The 21,935-nt window shown below is 40.0% G+C and overlaps 1 protein-coding gene and 1 non-coding gene across 3 annotated transcripts in view; both read left to right on the forward strand.

The window, feature by feature from the left end:
• Nucleotides 1-18,637, forward strand: part of LOC104884404 (uncharacterized) — a 30,117-nt gene extending 11,480 nt beyond the window's left edge. The window contains exons 12-15 of one of the 2 annotated variants that reach the window (XM_010669045.4): nt 16,108-16,181; nt 16,300-16,360; nt 16,727-16,782; nt 18,175-18,637. In XM_010669045.4, the coding sequence (XP_010667347.1) occupies nt 16,108-16,181; nt 16,300-16,360; nt 16,727-16,782; nt 18,175-18,244 (261 nt within the window). In that variant the 3' untranslated portion in view covers nt 18,245-18,637. Of the gene's footprint in view, nt 1-5,681; nt 5,880-16,107; nt 16,182-16,299; nt 16,361-16,726; nt 16,783-18,174 lie in introns of those variants that run through there. The other variant, XM_057392419.1, reaches the window with a different exon arrangement.
• Nucleotides 11,822-11,928, forward strand: LOC125494584 (small nucleolar RNA R71). The gene has a single exon (XR_007270823.1). It is a non-coding gene; the product is annotated as a small nucleolar RNA R71 (small nucleolar RNA).
• Nucleotides 18,638-21,935: the final 3,298 nt, after the last annotated feature.

A 21,935-nucleotide genomic window follows, 5' to 3' on the forward strand; every position in this document is an offset into this window, starting at 1 on the left:
GGAAAGCAATTCGTAATATTAAAACTAAAAAAATGATAAACACCGAGTAATTGAAGAACAATGGAAAGCTAAATCAAACTATAATAAAAGACGGTCGATGAATTTGACTAAAAAACTAGTTATAGTGTTTGGAATAATGACGAAAAAACACCAAAATAAACTACTTCGCCCGATCGACCAGGCACTTTCGTTTGGGTCCTTGTGTTCCGCCCACTGGGTGGTGGCCTTTTTTTCTGTATTGTCTTCCAAATTTCGTCCTTAGCACTTGTCTTGACCATATTTAGTCCTTGGACTTGTCTTCCGCGGCTTGATTAAGGTACCAAACACCTAACTAGCACAAGAAAACACAAAAAGAGTGGAACCAAGTCCAACCATATGAAATTGCACAATGGACACATCAAGTAGATATAACAAACAATAGTTCAAATTATATGGATAAGTGATAGGCGTGTCGCGCACCTAACAAAAGTAATTTCCTAACTAACCTCCTAACTATGTAGCAGGCAAGTCAAGGTCGAATCCACAGGACAAATAGTATCAAACACTAGATATCTCGAATCAATTTAACTAAACAAGTGACAAACAATGATAGAAAGGGTGTTGAATTAGAACTAATGCTAAACTATGACAATTACTAGGAACACACAAAGTATAATCAATTAATAAAAACATCTAGAATTAAATATCACCACTAGCATGACCAACACATGAATAATTTCCATCCCAATAAACATAATCAAGAATTCAAGAGGAGTAATGCACCATAAAACTACCAAAGATCTCTCCCGACTCTAAACAAGCAATCAAACCTATTCCCATGGAATCATGCAAGAAAAACACATTAAACATAGCATCACAATTAAATTCCTAGTAATCCTATCTACTTATTCCCATAAAGATATTCATACTATTGATTGAATCAACAAATCCATCTAGATTCAATTCCCATTGAAAACAAGATATAAGGAATCAAATCAAAATCATCTATCCCTAGTATGATAATGAACATAGGAACAATCCAATCAAACAAGAACAATTGATCACATAAACTTGGGATTAATGGAGGAATTCATGTATTAATCATCGTTAGGGTTTAACTTAACCCTAGATTATAAGACTACTCACTCATAATTGAAATAACAAAACAAATAGTAAACAAATTGAAAGACATAATAATAATGAAGGAAAGGAAGAGATTAAGAAAACTTCGTCTTTACTTGAAGAAACCAAAGTAGTAGAAATCGATGTTCAACAATGGAATCCTCTAATAGCTCTCTAATAAGTAGTAGTGTATTCTCTAATAATAAAAAGCGTGCTTTTAAACTCTAAGAAAATAAGTATATATATGTCTCATAAAATTGGCGCAACACGCGCTCAAAACGGCCCAGAAAACGTCTTGCCCGACCGGGCGGTCTTCAGGTCCAATGATTCTTCGTCGTGCCTGACCGGGCGCTTTTCAGCAGCATTTTCATGGGATTCTTCGCCTCGCCCGACCGGGAGGATTTCGCCTGGTCGGGCCCGCAAGTGAACTTCTCATGGTTTCGTAATTCTCGGATTTTGACTAAGTAGAATCGCCTGACCAGCTCGGGCGGATTTCGCCCGGTCGGGCGCGAGAGTAGATTTCTCTTGGACTTTCAGCTTTTGATTTCTGGTTAACTGAAACTCGACCGACCAGCTCGGGCAAATGTCGCCCGGTCGGGCGGTTACCAGATTTTTAGCCCAATGTAAGACTTTTGAAACGTCTCGACTTCTCGTCTCATGTAGTGATATCAAAGATTAGAAAATTACACCAAAATATGGTTATCCCTACAATAATCAATCTGAAAACACAAACATAGTACAAGACACACATTAGTACTAAAAAGGGCTCCGAAGAGCGCAATTAACACCAATAAATTATGAGGGACAGGGGTAAAATTCTATATAAAATAGACACATCAAACTCCCCCAAGCTAGACTTTTGCTTGTCCCTAAGCAAAACCTATTTGAAAAATCAAGAGGTCAAGGCATTAATAGTGGTTCTACCCCATCATAAAATTTTTGAGATGACGATAGATCGAATCCAAACACACCACATATCATAATCGGTAAAGTTCGACAAAAAGTACCAATCAGGGATAAGAATCAAAGAGGCCACTAAATATTCGCTACAAATCAATGAGAAGGATCTCACTAGGGGACTCTCCACTCATTTGTAAAGCACTCTCCAAGCAGTTAAAATGACTGCTTCTATCCATCCCCAGTACTCGTCCCTACTCCCATACTCGTGTGTTTGAAGGGTGATATATGACACTCAATTGCTCCGTTTCACCAAGTTAGTCCATAGGCTTGTATCATCTCTCCACATCAGGTAGTTATACACGCAAACAAATCATATGACTCAATTAAGGTTGTAATGGGGCATAGGGTAGTAGGTGTGGCAAATATTTGGGAATGTAGTGTTCAAGGAAGTGAAGTATTACTACAACTTTTGTATGAAACATCCAACATAATATATTAGATTGCAACACAACTATAACTCATTTCTCTTTTATTTCATCTCCTTTATCCTTTCACATAATCCAAGCAAGGACTTCCAATATGACAGTATTCACAATGAGATTTATTTCTCTTATCATTTTTTTCATTTTGATTTTCATAATTTTTTTTTTTTGGAAGCCTTACTTGTTTTATTTTCAGAAGTTCTCTAATTTAGCTACTAGCTAATGAGGATAGAGAAGAATTTCTTTTGCTCATGTAATCAATCATATTCGTTCTCTTTTTTTTTTTCTTTTTCTTCCAATTTTCATTCATTCCAACAACCAATTTCACAATCCACAAGTTAGTCAACCAAAAATTCCTAAATACTTCACTGCCAATGGTAAATGGACGTATTTTTGGAAAAATGAGGAGCTCATAATATGGTTGTCAAAAGAAACAGGCTCAGCTCAGAGTGGTTAACTAGGGAAAATGAATGCAGGAAAGGTTATTTAGTCTTTTGGTGCAATTTCCTACGAGAGTCATAATCATCTTTGTTCAGACATTGTATAGCTAATGCGTCAATGGAGAGAAAACACAAGTTCTAGCATCCCTCATGAAGTGGGCACACACAAGAAAAGCATAATGTTACGGCACAAAAGCTCACAGTTAAGCATTAACATGCTTGCAGGACATATAGAGTGCCACAATCTTGATTCTTATCATAGAGCTAAGTACAGTTATGCCATGCCTTAATGATCAATCATTGTTTCGTGTCCATCAACAATCCAAAGTCAAAACAGCATTATAATAGTATGGGGCGCAGGGAAACTAACTTATTCATTTTTCAGTAGGCTTCACACATCACACACACAATGAAAAAAAAAAAAACTAACCAAAAGAAGGAAAAAGAAATTAAAGAAAAAACACACAAAAGAAAATCTATGCTAAACTGAACTACGAAAGCTGTAAACTACTTAAGGAGTGATAGAAGATACCATATGTACAGTAGAAATCCTCCCCCAAGCTCAACTTAGCAATGTCCGCATTGCAGCAAGGAGAACGAAAGAAACACGGCCCTCAGTCGGCCATAGAATCAGGATCACCATCAGCGGTCTCATCAGCATCCTGAGTACCGGTGCCTGCGCCACTCCCTCCAGCACCACCATATGCGGGGTTCCATGTGTACCAATTGGGGTGGGGACCACCCTGAGCGATCGTACCAAGCCTTTAATAATCATCATACATAGGAAACATAGCAAGACGCTCGTCAGCGTAGATGGTGTCCACGCGGCGCTCTAGGCGCTCAAGAGCTTGATTTTAACAGTCATATTCAGTTCCATACGCTGCAGAACACTCATCATCCCCTCAAAGTCAGCAGTAGGGGGAGGGGGTTGGGAAGAAGAGGAGGGCATGGAAGAAGAGGATGGAATGGAAGGGGCGGCCTCACACCTACGGTAAATATGAGGGGGCTTAGGGACGCGACCAGTCTGAGGGGGGTGTGCCTCATCTCCAACAGGGAGAAGGTAGGTCTGGGCTCAGCATTCGCAGAATGGGCATCCTCTATGGGTAGCTGGACTAAGGCGGGGTTGGGGAGGAGTATAGATTGCCGAGTGGCAATCATTCACCTATAATGTCTACCGCTAGGGATAGTGTACCGAGCGCAGAGAAAGTGGTCAAGGTGGAGGTAAGTAGCCCTAGGATCAACATTGACCCGATTCTCAACATAGCCAAAATGACACGCTATATGGTGACTAATCCCCCAATAACAATAGGTACAGAGGAATGGATACTGCCGTCCTCCTCAAAGGTGGGGTAAGTCGTGGAAATCTTATGCAGATGATGCATAAAGGCATACGCAAGATCGAACTGCGTGGTCATGGTAGCGGGCCATAAATAAGTGCCAAGAGCACTGAGTTCCTGAGTCCTAGAGGTGTTGGGTTCTCACCTCCCAAAAATAGTACCGCCAAAGAATTTCAAAAGAAAGCGAATGTTGGGATGATGGACAGACTTGATTTGCAGGTGTTGGCAGTTTGGTGGTCTAACGCCAAAGGAGGCCTAACAAAAAGGTTTCGGGTTTCTTCCTCTCCCCCCTAACAGGCATACCAAATATTTGAGCAAATTGTCGAATGGTCAATTTTCTATCCACATTGGCAATCCTAAACATTACATGATCGTATTGAGAATGTTTGCGAATGTCTAAGGAACTCAGAAATTCAAGGGTGAGGTCGGCATAAGTGCCATGGTACATTGTGAAAGTTGCTCTATTCCAATCCCAACAAACAAGGTGTGGGTAATTTCAGCGATACCCAAAGCATCCAAAAGGTCACGATGAACAAAACGAGTAGGTGCAACCAAACGATGTTTGAGTTTTTGGAACCGTACCTTTTGGGTCTCATCTTTGAAAATTACATGAGGGAATATAGGATCTACCTCAATTGCAGGGGTGCTAGTGCCACGTGTACCACGTCGAGCCGCCATTAAAGAAGATGAGAACCTGCAAAAACAGAGAGCAATGGTGGACAAGGTGAGAATTTCACAATAACTTGAAGAAAATCATCTCATAGGGCACCATGGAGTGTAAAAACTCAATTTTCAAGGTTAATCTAACAAGGATTGCAATTAAAATCAGACCTTTACTCAATAAAACCCAAGGAGGAGTAAGAAGAAGAAGGAAGAGGAGAGAGAGTGAGGGGGAAAGAAGTGTAATTAAGATGGGGAAATTGTTGAGGATGAGTGTACGATTAAGAACTATGGGGAAATTTGAGAGTGTAAATGATGAGGAAGGAGAAAGTCGGGCGAGACGCAGATTCCTCGATTAAACCTTCGATTTTTTTTCCTAACTCTTTCATTCTTTTTCTCACACTCATAACCACTTCATCTTCTTCCTCTCACACTCCCTCTCTCTCCAAACCCTAACCCCCACTTTCCCCTTCCTCATCATCTACACTCTCAAATTTCCCCATAATTCTTAATCGTTCACTCATCCTCAACAATTTCCCATCCTAATTACACTTTTTTCCCCCTCACTCTTTCTCCTCTTCCGTCTTCTTCTCACTCCTCTTTCTTGGGTTTTATTGAGTAAAGGTTTGATTTTAATGGCAATTCTTGTTAGATTAACCTTGAAAATTGCGTTTTTACACTCCATGGTGCCCTATGAGATGATTTTCTTCAAGTTATTGTGAAATTCTCACCTTGTCCACCATTGCTCTCTGTTTTTGCAGGTTCTCATCTTCTTTAATGGCGGCTCGACGTGGTACACGTGGCACTAGCACCCCTGCAATTGAGGTAGATCCTACATTCTTTCATGTAATTTTCAAAGATGAGACCCAAAAGGTACGATTCCAAAAACTCAAACATCGTTTGGTTGCACCTACTCGTTTTGTTCATCGTGACCTTTTGCATGCTTTGGGTATCACTGAAATTACATTGGATTAATAGACATTCCATGTACCATGGCATTTATGCCGACCTCACCCTTGAATTTCTCAATTCCTTATACATTCGCAAACATTCTCAATACGATTATGTAATGTATTTTAGGATTGCTAATGTGGATAGGAAATTGACCATTCGAGAATTTGCTAAAATTTTTGGTATGCCTGTTAGGGGGAGAGAAGAAACCCGACTTGTTAGGCCTCCTTTGGCAAGGTTTAACTGGTGTTAGACCACACCTGCAAATCAAGTCTGTCCATCATCCCAACATTCGCTTTCTTTTGAAATTCTTTGGCAGTACTATTTTTTGGGAGGTGGGAACCCAACACCTCTAGGACTGACTCTTGGCACTTATTTATGGCCCGCCACCATGACCATGCAGTTCGATCTTGCGTATGCCTTTATGCATCATCTGCATAAGATTTCCACGACTTACCCCACCTTTGAGGAGGACAGCAGTGTCCGTTCCTCTGTACCTATTGTTATTGGGAGATTAGTCACCCATATAGCGTGTCATTTTGGCTATGTTGAGAATCGGGTCAATGTTGTTCCTGGGGCTATTTACCTCGACCTTGACCACTTTCTCTGCGTTCGATACATTGTCCCTAGCGGTAGGCATTATAGGTGGATGATTGTCAATCGGCAATCTATACTCCTCCCCAACCCCGCCTTAGTCTAGCTACCCATAGAGGATGCCCATTCTGCGAGCCCCCGACCTACCTTCTCCCTGTTGGAGATGAGGCACACCCCCCTCAGACTGGTCCCGTCCCTGAGCCCCCTCATATTTACCGTAGGTGTGAGGCCGCCCCTTCCATTCCCTCCTCTTCTTCCATGCCCTTCTCTTCTTCCCAACCCCCTCCCCCTACTACTGGCTTTAAGGGGATGATGAGTGTTCTGCAGCGTATGGAACTGAATATGACTGCTAACACTCAAGCTCTTGAGCGCCTAGAGCGCCGCGTGGACACCGTCTACGCTGACCAGAACCTTGCTATGTTTCCTATGTATGATGATTATTGCAGGCGTGGTACGATCGCTTAGGCTGGGCCCCACCCTAGTTGGTACACATGGAACCCTGCATATGGTGGTGCTGGAGGGAGTGGCGCAGGCACCGGTACTCAGGATGCTGATGAGACCGCTGATGGTGATCCTGATTCTATGGCCGACTGAGGGCTGTGTTTCTTTCCTTCTCCTTGCTGCAATGTGGATATTGCCAAGTTCAACTTGGGGGAGGATTTCTACTGTACATATGGTATCTTCTATCACTCCTTAGGTAGTTTACAGCTTTCGTAGTTCAGTTTAGCATAGATTTTCTTTTGTGTGTTTTTTTTTTTTTATTTCTTTTTCCTTCTTTTGGTTTGTTTTTTTTTTTCATTGTGTGTGTGATGTGTGAAGCCTACTGAAAAATGAATAAGGTGTTTCCCTGTGCCCCATACTATTATAATGCTGTTTTGACTTTGGATCGTTGATGGACACGAAACAATGATTGATCATCAAGGCATGACATAACTTACTTAGCTCTATGATAAGAATCAAGATTGTGGCACTCTATATGTCCTGCAAGCATGTTTAGGCTGAACTGTGAGCTTCTGTGCCTTAACATTATGCTTTTCTTGCTTGGATTATGTGAAAGGATAAAGGAGATGAAATGAAAGAGAAATAAGGTATAGTTGTGTTGCAATCTAATATATCGTGTGAGATGTTTCATACAAAAGTTGTAATAATACTTCACTTCCTTGAGCACCACATTCCCAAATATTTGCCACACCTACTGCCCTAAGCCCCATTACAACCTTAATTGAGTCATATGATTTGCTTGCGTGTATACCTGATGAGAGATGATACAAGCCTATGGACTAACTTGGTGAAGTAGAGCAATTGAGTGTCATATATCATCCTTCAAACACACGAGTATGAGAGTAGGGACGGGTACTGGGGATGGATAGAAGCAGTCATTTTAACTGCTTGGAGAGTGCTTTACAAATGAGTGGAGAGTCCCCTAGTGAGATCCTTCTCATTGATTTGTAGCGAATATTTAGTGGCCTCTCTTGATTCTTATCCCTGATTGGTACTTTTTGTCGAACTTTACCGATTATGATATGTGGTGTGTTTGGATTCGATCTATCGTCATCTCAAAAATTTTATGATGGAGTGAAACCACTATTAATGCCTAGAACTCTTGATTTTTAACACAGGTTTTGCTTAGGGACAAGCAAAAGTCTAGCTTGGGGGAGTTTGATGTGTTTATTTTATATAGAATTTTACCCCCGTCTCTCATGATTTATTGGTGTTAATTGCGCTCTTCGGAACCCTTTTTAGTACTAATGTGTGTCTTGTAGTGTGTTTGTGTTTTCAGATTGATTATTGTAGGGATAACCATATTTTGGTGTAATTTCCTAATCTTTGATATCACTACATGAGACGAGAAGTCGGGACGTTTCAAAAGTCTTACATTGGGTTAAAAATCTGGTAACCGCCCGACCGGGCGACATTTGCCCGAGCTGGTCAGGCGAGTTTCAGTTAACCAGAAATCAAAAGCTGAAAGTCCAAGAGAAATCTACTCTCGCGCCCGACCGGGCGAAATCCGCCCGGGCTGGTCGGGCGATTTCTACTTAGCCAAAATTCGAGAATTATGAAAGCATGACAAGTTGACTTGCGGGCCCGACCGGGAGAAATCCGCCCGGGTCGGTCGGGCGAGGCGAAGAATCCCATGAAAATGCTGTTGAAAGGTGCCCGGTCAAGTGGACAAAGAATCATTGGACCTGACGACCGCCCGCTAAAGCGATATCCGCCCGGGGCGGTCCGGAGTAAGAGTCTTGCTTGTATAGTAGATGGCATGAAGTTTACCATCCTCTCTCTGACCAAATACTGCTCCCACTGCGTAGTCACTAGCATCGCACATAATCTCGAAAGGGAGATTCCAGTCAGGCGATTGAATTATAGGAGCAGAAATAAGAGCCGCTTTTAACCTGTGAAAAGCCTCGGTACAAGCATTAGTAAACACAAATGAGACATCTTTGCCTAAAAGCTCAGTTAGAGGTCGAGCAATTTTTGAAAAATCTTTTATGAAGCGGCGGTAGAATCCCGCATGACCAAGAAAACTCCTTACTCCTTTAACAGAGTTAGGAGGTGGTAAACGCTCAATGACCTCTATCTTTGTTTTGTCGACTTCAATACCCCGATGAGAAACAATATGACCCAGAACGACTCCTTGTTGCACCATGAAATGACATTTTTCCCAGTTGAGAATTAAATTAACTTCTTGACATCTATGGAGCACCTTTTGTAAATTAGCAAGGCAAATATCAAAAGATGTTCCATAGACGGAGAAGTCATCCATAAACACTTCTATAGAGTTTTCAATAAGACTGGAGAAAATTGCCATCATGCAACGCTGAAAAGTAGCAGAAGCATTACATAATCCAAATGGCATCCTTCGATATGCAAAGGTGCCATTAGGACATATAAAAGTAGTCTTTTCTTGGTCACTTGGATGAATAGGAATTTGGAAAAAACCAGAGTATCCATCCAACCAACAGAAAAAAGAATGTTTTGCCAATCTTTCTAACATCTGATCAATGAAGGGGAGGGGAAAATGATCTTTTCGGGTGGCCTTATTCAATCTTCTATAGTCAATACACATGCGCCACCCTGTCACAGTTCTAGTGGGAACTTGTTCACCCTTATCATTTTTTACAATGGTCATACTTCCTTTCTTAGGGACTACTTGAACAGGGTTAACCCACTTACTATCGAAGATAGGGTAGATTATACATGCATCAAGCAATTTAAGAACCTCTTTCTTGACTACTTCCATCATATTTGGATTAAGTCGTCGTTGAGATTCTATAGAAGAAGCATGTTCGTCCTCAAGAATAATTTTATGCATGCAATGAAAGATTAATACCCTTAATATCATCAATGGTGTACCCAATGACATTCTTATATTTCCTCAAAATAACAAGCGGTTTTTCAATTTGAATGTCATCAAGCTTAGCATTAACAATAATAGGGTAGGTATCATTGGGAACCATGAATACGTATTTCAAAGTAGATGGGAGAGGTTTTAGTTCTACCTTAGGAGGCGTAGTACTCTCCTTAGTTTCCTCTAAATGCAACAACTCCTTGAGAGGCTTTTCAGATTCAATGGCTCGTGTCTCCTCTAGAAGTCGCATGTATTCCTTAGTTTCCCAATCTTCCTCATCAGCACTACCCATCAAGACCGTTTGTAGCGAATCATCAAGTTGCAAATTGAAGGCCTTGGCTTCTATCACCTCATCAAGAGCATCCACTCTATAAATAGTTTCTCCCATAGAAAGAGAAGTCATGGAGTTTGTGAGTCTGTACTCTATCTTCTCATCACCTACTTCAAAGGTGATCTTACCCTTTTTCATGTCAATAATGGCTCCAGCAGTGGCCAAAAAGGGTCTCCCAAGAATGATGGGAACTTGTGCATCTTCTTTCATCTCCATGACGACAAAATCACAGGGAATAAAGATTTTACCTACTCGAAGAGGAACATCTTCAAGGATACCAAGTGGAAACTTCAATGTTTTGTCAGCTAGTTGTAGAGAGATGCGTGTGGGTTTTAGTTCGCCCATGTTGAGTTGCTCGCAGATAGATAAAGGTATGAGACTAACACTAGCCCCAAGATCACACTAAGCATTCTTGATAGCAATATCTCCAAGCTTGACAGCTCGGATCTCCTAGCTTTTCTGGAAGCTTATTATGCAAAATAGCACTACACTCAGCTGTGAGTGAAACAATGACATTCTCTTCAATTTTCCGTTTGTTAGAGAGCATGTCTTTCAAAAACTTAATGTAGGAAGGCATCTCAGATATGGCATCCAAGAAAGGGATGTTGATGTGTAGCTTTTCAAAATGTCAAGGAACTTCCCATATTTCTTTTCTAGTTTTGCCTGTGCCAATCTTTGAGGGAATGGAACAGGTGGCTTGTATGGTCCCATAGGAATGACAGTGGGTTCCTCCTTCTCAGTCTTCTTAGCTTCATCTTCCAAACCCGTCTTCTCTTGAACTTCCTCACTCAACTCTATAACCTCTTTTGCAGTGTTCTTTTGCTCAGTTTCTTTTGCTCAGTTACCCTCCTTGTAGGCTCTTGCAGTTCTTCACCGCTCCTCAATGAAATGACATGGATGTGCCCCTTAGGATTTGGTTCAGTTTGCCCAGGAAGTTGGCCGGAAGGTTTAGAGAGGTGACTTATTTGTTGGGCAAGTTGGGTCATCTGATTCTCCATCAATTTATTATGAGCAGTGATTTGTTGTAGAGAGTTGTTGAAGAATTCATTCTACTTGGCTTGGTATTCAACTTGCTTTGCATGAGAGGAAGCTAAATTCTCCATGATAGTCTCAAGGTTGGGTCGAGAGGATGATGATGAAGAGTTAAATGGTGGCCTTTGTTGGAAACCAGGTGGTTAGGAGTAGTTGGTGTGTGGAGGTTGAGGTTGGTTATTGTTGTAAGAGAAATTTGGGTGATTCTTCCAACCCGAGTTATATGTGTTTGAGTATGGGTTGTTTTGTGGCCTTGTGTTTGTGTTAAGGAGGGCATTGACTTGCTCAGTTTCCGCTCCCATGGTATTGTATTGGCACTCATTAAATGAGTGACCTTGCACTCACAAATCTCACAAACAGGTGCTACTGGTCCGCTACTCAACTGATCAACTTTAGCTGCCAAAACTTGCACAGTGTTAGTTAAAGTAGCAATAGCACCAACCTCATACTTACCTCCCTTTTTAGGGGCTCAACGAGACACACTCCAGTCATTCAAGTAATTGTTGGCAGCCATATCATCCAACAATGTCTTCGCAGCTTCTGGAGTTTTGGCCATGAAAGTATCGTCAGATGCGGCATCAATAGAACTTCGAACTTCATGCTTCAGCCTATTGTAAAATGTTTGAATCAGCAGCCACTCAGGAATGCCATGGTGTGGACACTGCCTTTGCAAAGCCTTGTATCTCTGTCATGCTTCATAGAGAGACTCCAATTCATGTTGTTGAAAACCAGATATCTCATTTCTGAACTTGGAAGTTCTCATAGGAGGGAAGAACTTGTAAATAAAAACCTTTTGCAATTCTGGCCAGGTGGCAATCTTCCTCACTTCTTCTTCTTTAAACCATTCCTTTGCTGCATCCCTGAGAGAGAAAGGAAAAACACAATACCGAATTAAATCATCAGAAACGTTTGTTAATTTCAATGTATTGTATTTTTTTAAGAAATTAGCCAAATGATCAGTAGGGCTCTCTTTGGGTGTTCCCGCATATGAGTCCTGTGAGATAAACTGTGGTTTGAGCTCGAAATGTGTGGCAGCGGTTGTTGGTCGAATAATGGTGGTGGTGGTGGTCTCATCGGGTATAGCATATTCCCTTAGAGACTTTGGTGGTGCTTCGTCTCCCATTGTTGATTCTTGTTGTTGTTTCCTCCGTTGACCTCCTAATCTCCTTGCTGTAGCCTCGATCTCGCAATCAAGAGTAATTAGATCTTGTGAACCCTTGCTACGAGTGCGCATGCAACAAAAAGACTGAAAGAAAAGAGATCAAACAGCAAGTAGAGTGACAATGATCGAACAAAGACAGTTTTGCTAAATAAATCAAAGATAAACTAATCTAATACCGTTAGTCCCCGGCAACGGCGCCAAAATTTGATAGGCGTGTAGCGCACCTAACAAAAGTAATTTCCTAACTAACCTCCTAACTATGTAGCAGGGCAAGTCAAGGTCGAATCCACAGGGACAAACAGTATCAAACACTAGGTATTTCGACTCAATTTAACTAAACAAGTGACAAACAATGATGGAAAGGGTGTTGAACTAGAACTAATGCTAAACTATAACAATTACTAGGAACACACAAAGTATAATCAATTAATAAAAACATCTAGAATTAAGTACCACCACTAGCATGACCAACACATGAATAATTTCCATCCCAATAAACATAATCAAGAATTCAAGAGGAGTAATGCACCATAAAACTACCAAAGATCTCTCCCGAGTACCAATGGCTACTCTAAACAAGCAATCAAACCTAGTCACATGGAATCATGCAAGAAAAAGACATTAAACATAGCATCACAATTAAATTCCTAGTAATCCTATCTACTTTTCCTATAGAGATATTCATACTATTGATTGAATCAACAAATCTATCTAGATTCAATTCCCATTGAAAACAAGATATAAAGAATCAAATCAAAATCATCTATCCTTAGTATGATAATGAACATAAGAACAATCCAATCAAACAAGAACAATTGATCACATAAACTTGGGATTAATGGAGGAATTCATGTATTAATCATCGCTAGGGTTTAACTTAACCCTAGATTATAAGACTACTCACTCATAATTGAAATAACAAAACAAATAGTAAACAAATTGAAAGACATAATAATAATGAAGGAAAGGAAGAGATTAAGAAAAATTAGTCTTTACTTGAAGAAATCAAAGTAGTAGAAATCGATGTTCAGCAATGGAATCCTCTAATAGCTCTCTAAAAAGTAGTAGTGGATTTCGCCCAGTCGGGCCCGCAAGTGAACTTCTCATGGTTTCGTAATTCTCGGATTTTGGCTAAGTAGAAATCGCCCGACCAGCCAAGGCGGATTTCGCCCGATCGAGCGCGAGAGTAGATTTGTCTTGGACTTTCAGCTTTTGATGACCAGCTCGGGCAGATATCGCCCGGTCGGGCGGTTACCAGATTTTTAGCCCAATGTAAGACTTTTGAAACGTCTCGACTTCTCGTCTCATGTAATGATATCAAAGATTAGGAAATTACACCAAAATATGGTTATCCCTACAATAATCAATCTTAAAATACAAACACACTACAAGACACACATTAGTACTAAAAAGGCTCCGAAGAGCGCAATTAACACCAATAAATCATGAGGGACGGGGGTAAAATTCTATATAAAATAGACACATCAATAAGTTATCCGCCAAACGCAGTATTATGTTATGTAATGATTATAATCAAAAGTTGAGATTGTTTTGGGAAGGTGAGTGAGATTTTGCCAAGGTCAATATTTGAGTAATGCAAATGCGAAAGCATTGCAAGTAGTATATAAAGGGAGGGAGTATATGACATGGACATTTGTTCTTTGACATGTTAAATTTCTTACCATAGCTATACAATCTAACTTGCTATGTGAACATAATCCCATTGCCTATTTGCCTCTATGAAGATTCCTGCGGTCCTGTCCAGCAGAGGGGCAGGGTAAATAACTTCTACCATGGAAATAATTTATTTCCCTTCTTTACATGTCATTATTGTGTATGAATGACTTTTAAATTGAAGTCTGTTATTCTAATTGTATCATTATTCTGAGTTGCATTTTCTGTTGAATTGTCATTTACAGTTTGTTTGGTTAGAAATTAAGGGAGAGAAGGGAATGAGAGGAGAAGGGAGGTGATGGGGGGAGGGAGTGGACCTTCTTCTTTGTCCAAAAATTTCCAATAGTAGAATAATTGGTTCTATAAGGGAAACCAAAGTGGTTCCCTTTCCTCTTCTCCTTCCTCCATCTCATCTCCCTTCCTCCCTTTTTTCTTCCAAATTTTTTCATCCAAACCCACTAATATAAAGGATGTTGCTGTATAGAACTTCATATAACATTCCATAATACCCTGCCAGCGTAGCTCTCCCCAAAAGGGAGGTGATCCATCTGGACTGGTTTTCTGGAGAATTTTGTTGGATATACTTGACTTGTTTCACTTTCAGTTTAAAAGATTTTATGTATCCGTTTTCTCAAACTTGAGTACACATAGCTTATCAATGTTAAATGTCTTTGGATCTGGCAAAACTTTTGGAGTAGCTTTTATTGTTAGAACTCTTGTTAAAACACTAATAAGTAGTAAGGCTAAATGGCTAAATGGCTAAATGGCTAAATGGCTATATGTTAGTGTTATAGACTGGATATCTAGCAGTTACTCACCTGTAATTCCCAACACCAACAGTCCACAGAATACAATATTCCTAAATGAATGATAACATAGTTTGAAAATATGGTTTCGGTCACGGTTGCGGTAACGGTCACGATGATGTGGGAACGGGGATGATGCGGTTGTCGTACCGTTGAATATCGGCTTAAACCATGAAATATTCTTGAAACCCGCCTAAAATGCGGTTTTTCTACACCTTTACGATGCGGGTAATATCGGTTCGGTAGATTTGAAAACCTTTACGACACGGGGGATACGATGATGCGGGGGCCTTGTTTTGACACCATGAATGATACTAAGGACAAAAAAGGGGAAAGAGTAAAGTAAGAAAGTAACTTTGGAGGCAAATGATTATGTATTGATTGATTATAACTGGATAGGTTCCTCAGCTTTCGAGAGGCTGGGTCTCTCCCTCACTACAATGAAAACACTTAATTTCTGGATACCCTATATTTCCCTACGCTCCTCTATTTAAGGGCTGCACAATCATTTCCTCTTTCTACTGCTACTCGGATATTCCCTGATTATTCTTTACCAGCTGTCATTCTCTCTGTCATTCTGGCAAACAGCCAAAATCTCCCTTCAGCAATTACCATCTTACCCTCTGCCTTTCCTTCTTGCGTAAGTGAATCTGATAGGTGGCTTGGGTGTGCTTGGTGCATGACAGTTAGCATGCCAAAGTTGTCACATGAGTAGGTGTGTTACATTTTTGTAACATCTGCTGGTCAGAGAACCACCACCGCACATTTCTTATTCATTTATCTAATTTTAGCCAACGATTGTTTTATAACTATCAAATTGTAGAATTCCACAAAGTAGTGAGTGATGGTAGCTTTTAGCTTTTGAGGTAGTAATTCACAAAAGCTAACAAAAGTAACTTTTGAGTTTTGAAGTAGTATTTGGCAAAAGCTATCAAATGTAGCAAAATACTGTGTTTCTTTTTTCTTGCTATTCGAAATTTCAATAGCCAGTTGCTCCAAACACCTACATCGAACAATTATCATATCCAAGAGTTATTCTTACAGCTGACCTGGAACAACTAATTACCAACAGCGTATAACAACTACTAAAACAAGCTAACAACTAGTACTGCAGTTAATCTTCCCGAATAGGCCCCATGTTCCCTAGTCAAATTTGGAACTTCTATGTGCATCAACTAATCCATGATGCTGATATCCTTACCTTTTGGACTAGGGGTATGTTTATTTGTTCTGCAGTGGTAATTTTGCAACTAATTACAATTTCTCTCGTCGTTTTTCTTTTGAATAGAAAGTATTGCAGAGCACCCCTGTGAGGGTGCTTCATCGCCGAAGTCCTCTGGAACGTGAAAAAACAATCCATTGGTGAGAGTTCTAACTTATATGTGGTTTCTATCAGTTTGTTCTTCTTCAGATACTTTTGTGTTTTCCTCACCCTGGATATCATTTCTGCCCTTTCTTTTTCTTATTCTACTAAATGTAGGATGAAAGTTGAGAAGATTATAGGAAGTACTCAGTATTTCCTCCTGCATCTCTGTACACAGGTACATCCCATGTCCAATCTTGGAGTTAATTTCAATTGTGTGATTCTTTGACCCAGGATTCATAAATGGTGAATTCTATTCTTTATCTAAATATTGTTACTGAGATCTAATTTTGCACACAATGTCTTTGTGTCAGTTATTAGGGCTATGTATCTTGGTTATGAATTTCAACTCATCCCATCCCCTTCTCTTAAACACTTATTTTGCCTCTTCTTTTGGCAAGTGCTTTTGGTTTAGCATGTTAGGTATGATATCAGAAAAGGAAATGGAAATCGATATGCATGCAATTAGGTGCTGTCTAAGTAAATGGTGATCAGCATTTTGAACTGTTATTTGGATATCATTAACTCAAGATCTTAATGACAGGCTGGAACATACATCAAGGAATTTGTTCATGGAGATCTTGGACGTACTCATCCAAGGTATGCTGAGATTTGTCTTTTCATATTATAAATTATTCCCTTTGTAGTTTCCTTGTCTAGATTAGGTTGTCTAGATTAGGTTATGTTCTCTAGGCATGTCACACTGCTGGATTATTGTTTGCTTGGTCATGACTCATGAGAACCAAGCAGTTTAAGGGACATCATAACTCTAAGCTTCATTAAAGGATTAGTCTTCCTATGAAAGATTTTGAAAATACTAATTAGAGGGGTGGATGTAGTCTGTGATAACAATAAATTGGCAGTTAGTGCCTTGGCGAGCTGTTATGGACTGACCCAGGGAAAGGATCCCACATCGATCGTATGGGAGGTTGGTGTGTGATTTATATAGGACAATGGGCTCTCCTCATCTTGAGCTAGCTTTTGGGAAGTGCATTCGTATTGTTCTATAACAAATGGTATCAGAGCCAAACTTCAGAGTGGTGGCCCACGGAGTGGTGGCCTGGAACCAGCCAGCCGTGACCAACGAGGACGTTGGTCCGTATGGGGGGACGAATGTTATGGACTGACCCACGGAAAGGATCCCACATCGACCGTATGGGAGGTTGGTGTGTGATTTATATAGGACAATGGGCTCTCCTCTTCTTGAGCTAGCTTTTGGGAAGTGCATTCCTATTGTTCTATAACACGAGCACGAAACATTTCAAAATATCAACCTTCTTGGAGAAAGATATTTGCAGTTTGTCCTGATATTATAGACATGGTGGTCTTTGGACAAATTTTATAATCTCTTGCATGAGGAAAAGGATCCCTCATCTTTGTCTTATTATACCATTGACGGCCCGTTTGGTAGTCGTTAATAAATTGCGGTAATGGGAATGAATTTTAAGTGTAATTTTATTAGGGAAGCACTCTTAAAATCTCCATGGGGAGACATTTTTTCTCCATGGGCAAGCAATCTCACCCCTAAACTTGTGTTTTTGTCTCCAAAGAGAAGCAATTTTCATTACCACTCATTACCACCTACAAGGTGGTATTGGATGGGAATGAAAATTCAAGAAGGAAAATGGACACTTTATGATAAATTAGCATTACCATGGGAATGGATAATGATATTTTTCACAAATTTACACACAAATTCATTCCCATTACCACCATTTATGACCAACTACCAAACAGGCCGTGAAAGTTTGAAACTAATCCTAACGCATAATGCTAGCACCATGAAAACATAAAAAGAAGCTAACAAAGTGGTATCTTAAATTAATTTTTTACTGGCTAACTCAATTAACATGTTATAAGTTCTATTTTATGTTATGAAACGCTATGGTACACTGTATGTACTTCCTCACTAGATAACCCATTTAGTCAAATTGATTTTCTTCCTTTAGATGCCTGTATTCTGTATTACAACGTGGTCTTCTTTGGCTGCAGCCTTGGTTCGATTCTGGGTTGTAGGGCAGAGATTCTCCAACTTGATGTAACAGATGTGAAGATGGATTGATTCCTGACTGAATGAAGATTGAAGATGTGGGTATTAACATTTGCAAGGAAATCATCAAATTCTTTAATTCTTCAAACCTGGTGACCAGCCGAAAGGCTTCATATCTCAGCTCGCTGACATTTCTAACTAGTTATCAACTATATGGTGGGCTGTCAGCTTCTCTCTTGGGTGGTTTTGTTGCACCTAGTGAAGAATAATAGCAAATTGTGAATCCAATTTAAAGGTACAGTTTGTATCGATTCTAGATTAGAGAAAGTGGGCTTGAATTTGCTTGTAATTCAATATTTGGTTGCATAGGTCACCCTTGTATGTTCTCACAAATTCTTCATGATACAATTTTGGATGCAAAAGTTGGCTAATCCTTGCTAGAATGCAGACGATTAATTTTTTCAATCAGATTTTCGCTATCATAGGCTGATATCCCAAATGAGAGAGTACTATATAAAATGTTAATAAGTCTCGATGGCAGTGGCGGAGCTAGGATTTTCAAAGTGGGGGGACAAAATCCAATCGTCAAGCATTCGGAAATTTTTTCAAAAAAAAAGAAACAGTACAACACAAATTGTATCGGATTGTATTCCCTTAGCCTTGGACTTGTTAGAATTAGGTGAATGTGAATCACTTGACATTTTTTATTAAATTGATAAACATTAATCAATGACATATCAAAGTAATCAAACCAAACTATTCAATATTTCAATTTTAAGTCAACTCATATAGTCATATTTACAATAAAAAAACGATGAGAGAGAAAGAGTTAGTGAGAGATGCTCTGCAGAAAACGCCCCCCATCCCTGAATCCCTTAACCTAGCTTTTCACCCCAAAAAAAAAAAATTCCCAAATATTCGAGACTCTTCATTTCGCAAATCATAGAATACAAATCTTTTGCAATTCTACCATGGATCTACGTTTTCATCATTAGTCTGAGTTTGATTTCGCTACTTCAGTTGGTTTCCCCAATTTTTAGGGTTTCTTCGCATCATTGTTATCTTTTGCGAATCGACTAGTGAGTTGGTAGTTTGCCCCATTTCTTTCTAAAGGCTCCTCATTTTTCAGTAACGAGTTGTTGGAAGGCGGAAAAGTTGGCTAAAGTTTCCCAGAAATCTTTCAATTGGAGGAAGGGATTTTATTTGCTGCAGTTCAAGTACAAGCGAGAGCAATGGTTCGTTGGGGTTTCCTGTAGAGCATTAAATGCGAGTGCTAGATTTTTAGGGTTGCGTGATTTCGCTAATTGGTGTGGCGTGTTTAATTATGGTGATTTACGGCTGAGTTGCAGGTTTATAGGTGATAATTTTGACTTGTTAGCCCCCCTACTTTGGTAAGTAGGCTGATTCATTCTTCTGTTGCATTTATTGTGATGGAAAAGCTCAGTGAGGAAGTCTCAATGCTCAGACCAGGTAATTCTTTCCCTCTTTATAAAAGGGAGGCTCAGGTAATTTATTGTAGCACATTCCCTTTCATTCCCTCTTTTTATCCTGCTTATGTGTGTGAGGTTTCTAATTTAGTAAGTTTGGTAGTTATTAAGATGGATTCTTCTCCCAATTTTAAGGAAGCATTAATAGCACATCCTCATCCTAGTTCTGGGGATGGTGCTAGTTCATCATCCACTTTTGTGCTTCCCTCTGTTCCAGTCAGTTCTGAGTGTCCCCCCTCCTTATTTATTACTTCTTCGTAGCTTGAGAATGATGTTGGTTTAGGGTCTGCTGACCCTCCTTATGGTCCTTGCTTTCCTGAGACTATCATTCTTGATAGCCTTCCTCAGGTGAAGCAAGATATTTGAGCTTTCTAAGATGTGTTTAATTGGTAAAATGCTCTCTGTCCCTCTGGATATTCGCACCATTACAGCCAAAACTAAGGCTGACTGGAAGTTCATTAAAGGTGAGGTAGACTATTTGGATATGGGGAATCATTGGATTCTATTTCGTTTTGCTAATCCTCAAGACTTGTCTTTAGTGTGGTCTGAACGGCCATGGCACGTTCAGGGAGATTTGCTTGTGATGTATCCATGGAAACCAGCCTTTGACCCCTATTTGGAAGAGGCCAAATGGGTGGATTTGTGGGTTAGGATTCCTCGCCTTCCTGCTGAGCTAATGAATTTTGATTCTATTGCTAATTTATTGAGTGCGAATGATATAGGTGCTCTTATCAAGCTTGATCAACGTTCCTTACTTAGGAACAAGATTAGGTTTGCTAGGGCTTGTATTCGTGTTAACATTCAAGCTCCTCTATTGGAATTTGCTGAGGTTAGTCGTGAAGGTTCTCTTGTTAATGGTTACATTGTCTGGTATGAGGATTTCTCTGTTGGTTGTTCATTTTGTGGTGAATCTTTGCATGTCATTGAAGCTTGTCCCCTTCTTACCTCTCCTAAGAAGGAGGTCACTGTTCAGTTAATTAAAAGTCCCAAACAAAAAACGTTGTATAATGCTCTTGCGAAAGCCGTTGGTCAAGAAAACCATGCTTCCACAGCCGAGCAGGCTAATGTGGTGCATGTGCAATCTAAACACATTGCTAGAAACAAGCCTCAATCTCTTCCTTTAAAGAAAAGGCCATTGAAGTATTCTGGGTTGTCTGTTAAAATTCCTTCTAAAGGAATTTCTATTTCTGATGTTGAGCAGTTGCCTGATACTGTTTTTGCTATTCATGCTCCCAAGAATGTCTCTATTGCTGGAAAAGGTAAAGGTAAAGTTCTGTTTGCTGCTGGCCCAGGCCCTGATGATACCTCTGATGATGAGGCTTTGGTACTTATTCCCCCTATTTCTCCACCTGGCATTGAGCTTGGGTCTGAGAAGATAGTAGAAGCTGGTGAGCAGTCCCCCCAGGTGGCTCACCCTGCCCCCACTCGTGTGTATGTCTCTTCTGCTCTTATTGATGCTAGTAAGTACATTCCCTTATCCTCTGCTGATGGCTCTCCTCTGAGTGAGGATTTTGGTAATGCTTTTGATATGTCTGCTCCCCTGTTGGAGCATCAGCTGGGTGAGGGATTTGAGGATTTATCTCCTAGTGCAGAAAATTCTTTCACTTCTCTTCATTCGGATAACTCTATAATTAAGCAAATTGGGAGCCTGGGGATGGACCCTGCCTTACCATTGGTTCTCTCCTCTCAGACTAGCTTTGCCAAGCGTGGTATGGATGATGGGGTGGATGATGATGTGTCCTCCGCCCTGAAGAGGAAAAGGGTTTAAGATATGTGTTTTCTATGGAAGAATGTTTTTTTTTTTGTATCTAGTAGCTTTTCTCAGTCAATGTTTAGTAGGATCTTTTTTGCTAAATTTGAATAATGTCGATCGGGTTTTGGAATATCAGAGGGGTTGGTAGAAAAAATGTAATTTCAGAATGTAATGATTTTTGTAAAAGCAACAAGATTAAAATCTTGATGCTTTGTGAAGTTAAGGTCCAAGCCCCTCCCTCCCCAGCTTGCGTGCGCAAGTGCGGGTTTGATTATGCTGATTTTGTCCCTCCCTTGGGATTTTCAGGTGGTTTATGGGTTTTTTGGCGAGATTGTAATATAAATCCTTTCAATCTTGCTGTAATATATAAATCTTCGCGTTTTATGGTATGTTCTATTAATTATCTTAGAATTAACGTGCCTTTTTTAGTTGTCTTTATTTATGCACCAGCTCAACAAAGCCACGAAGCTCAATTTTGGGAGGAACTTTCTTCCTACCTAAATTTACAGACATTGCCTTTTAT

The sequence above is a fragment of the Beta vulgaris genome, chromosome 1, assembly GCF_026745355.1.
Source record: "Beta vulgaris subsp. vulgaris cultivar EL10 chromosome 1, EL10.2, whole genome shotgun sequence".
Classification (NCBI taxonomy): domain Eukaryota; kingdom Viridiplantae; phylum Streptophyta; class Magnoliopsida; order Caryophyllales; family Amaranthaceae; genus Beta; species Beta vulgaris.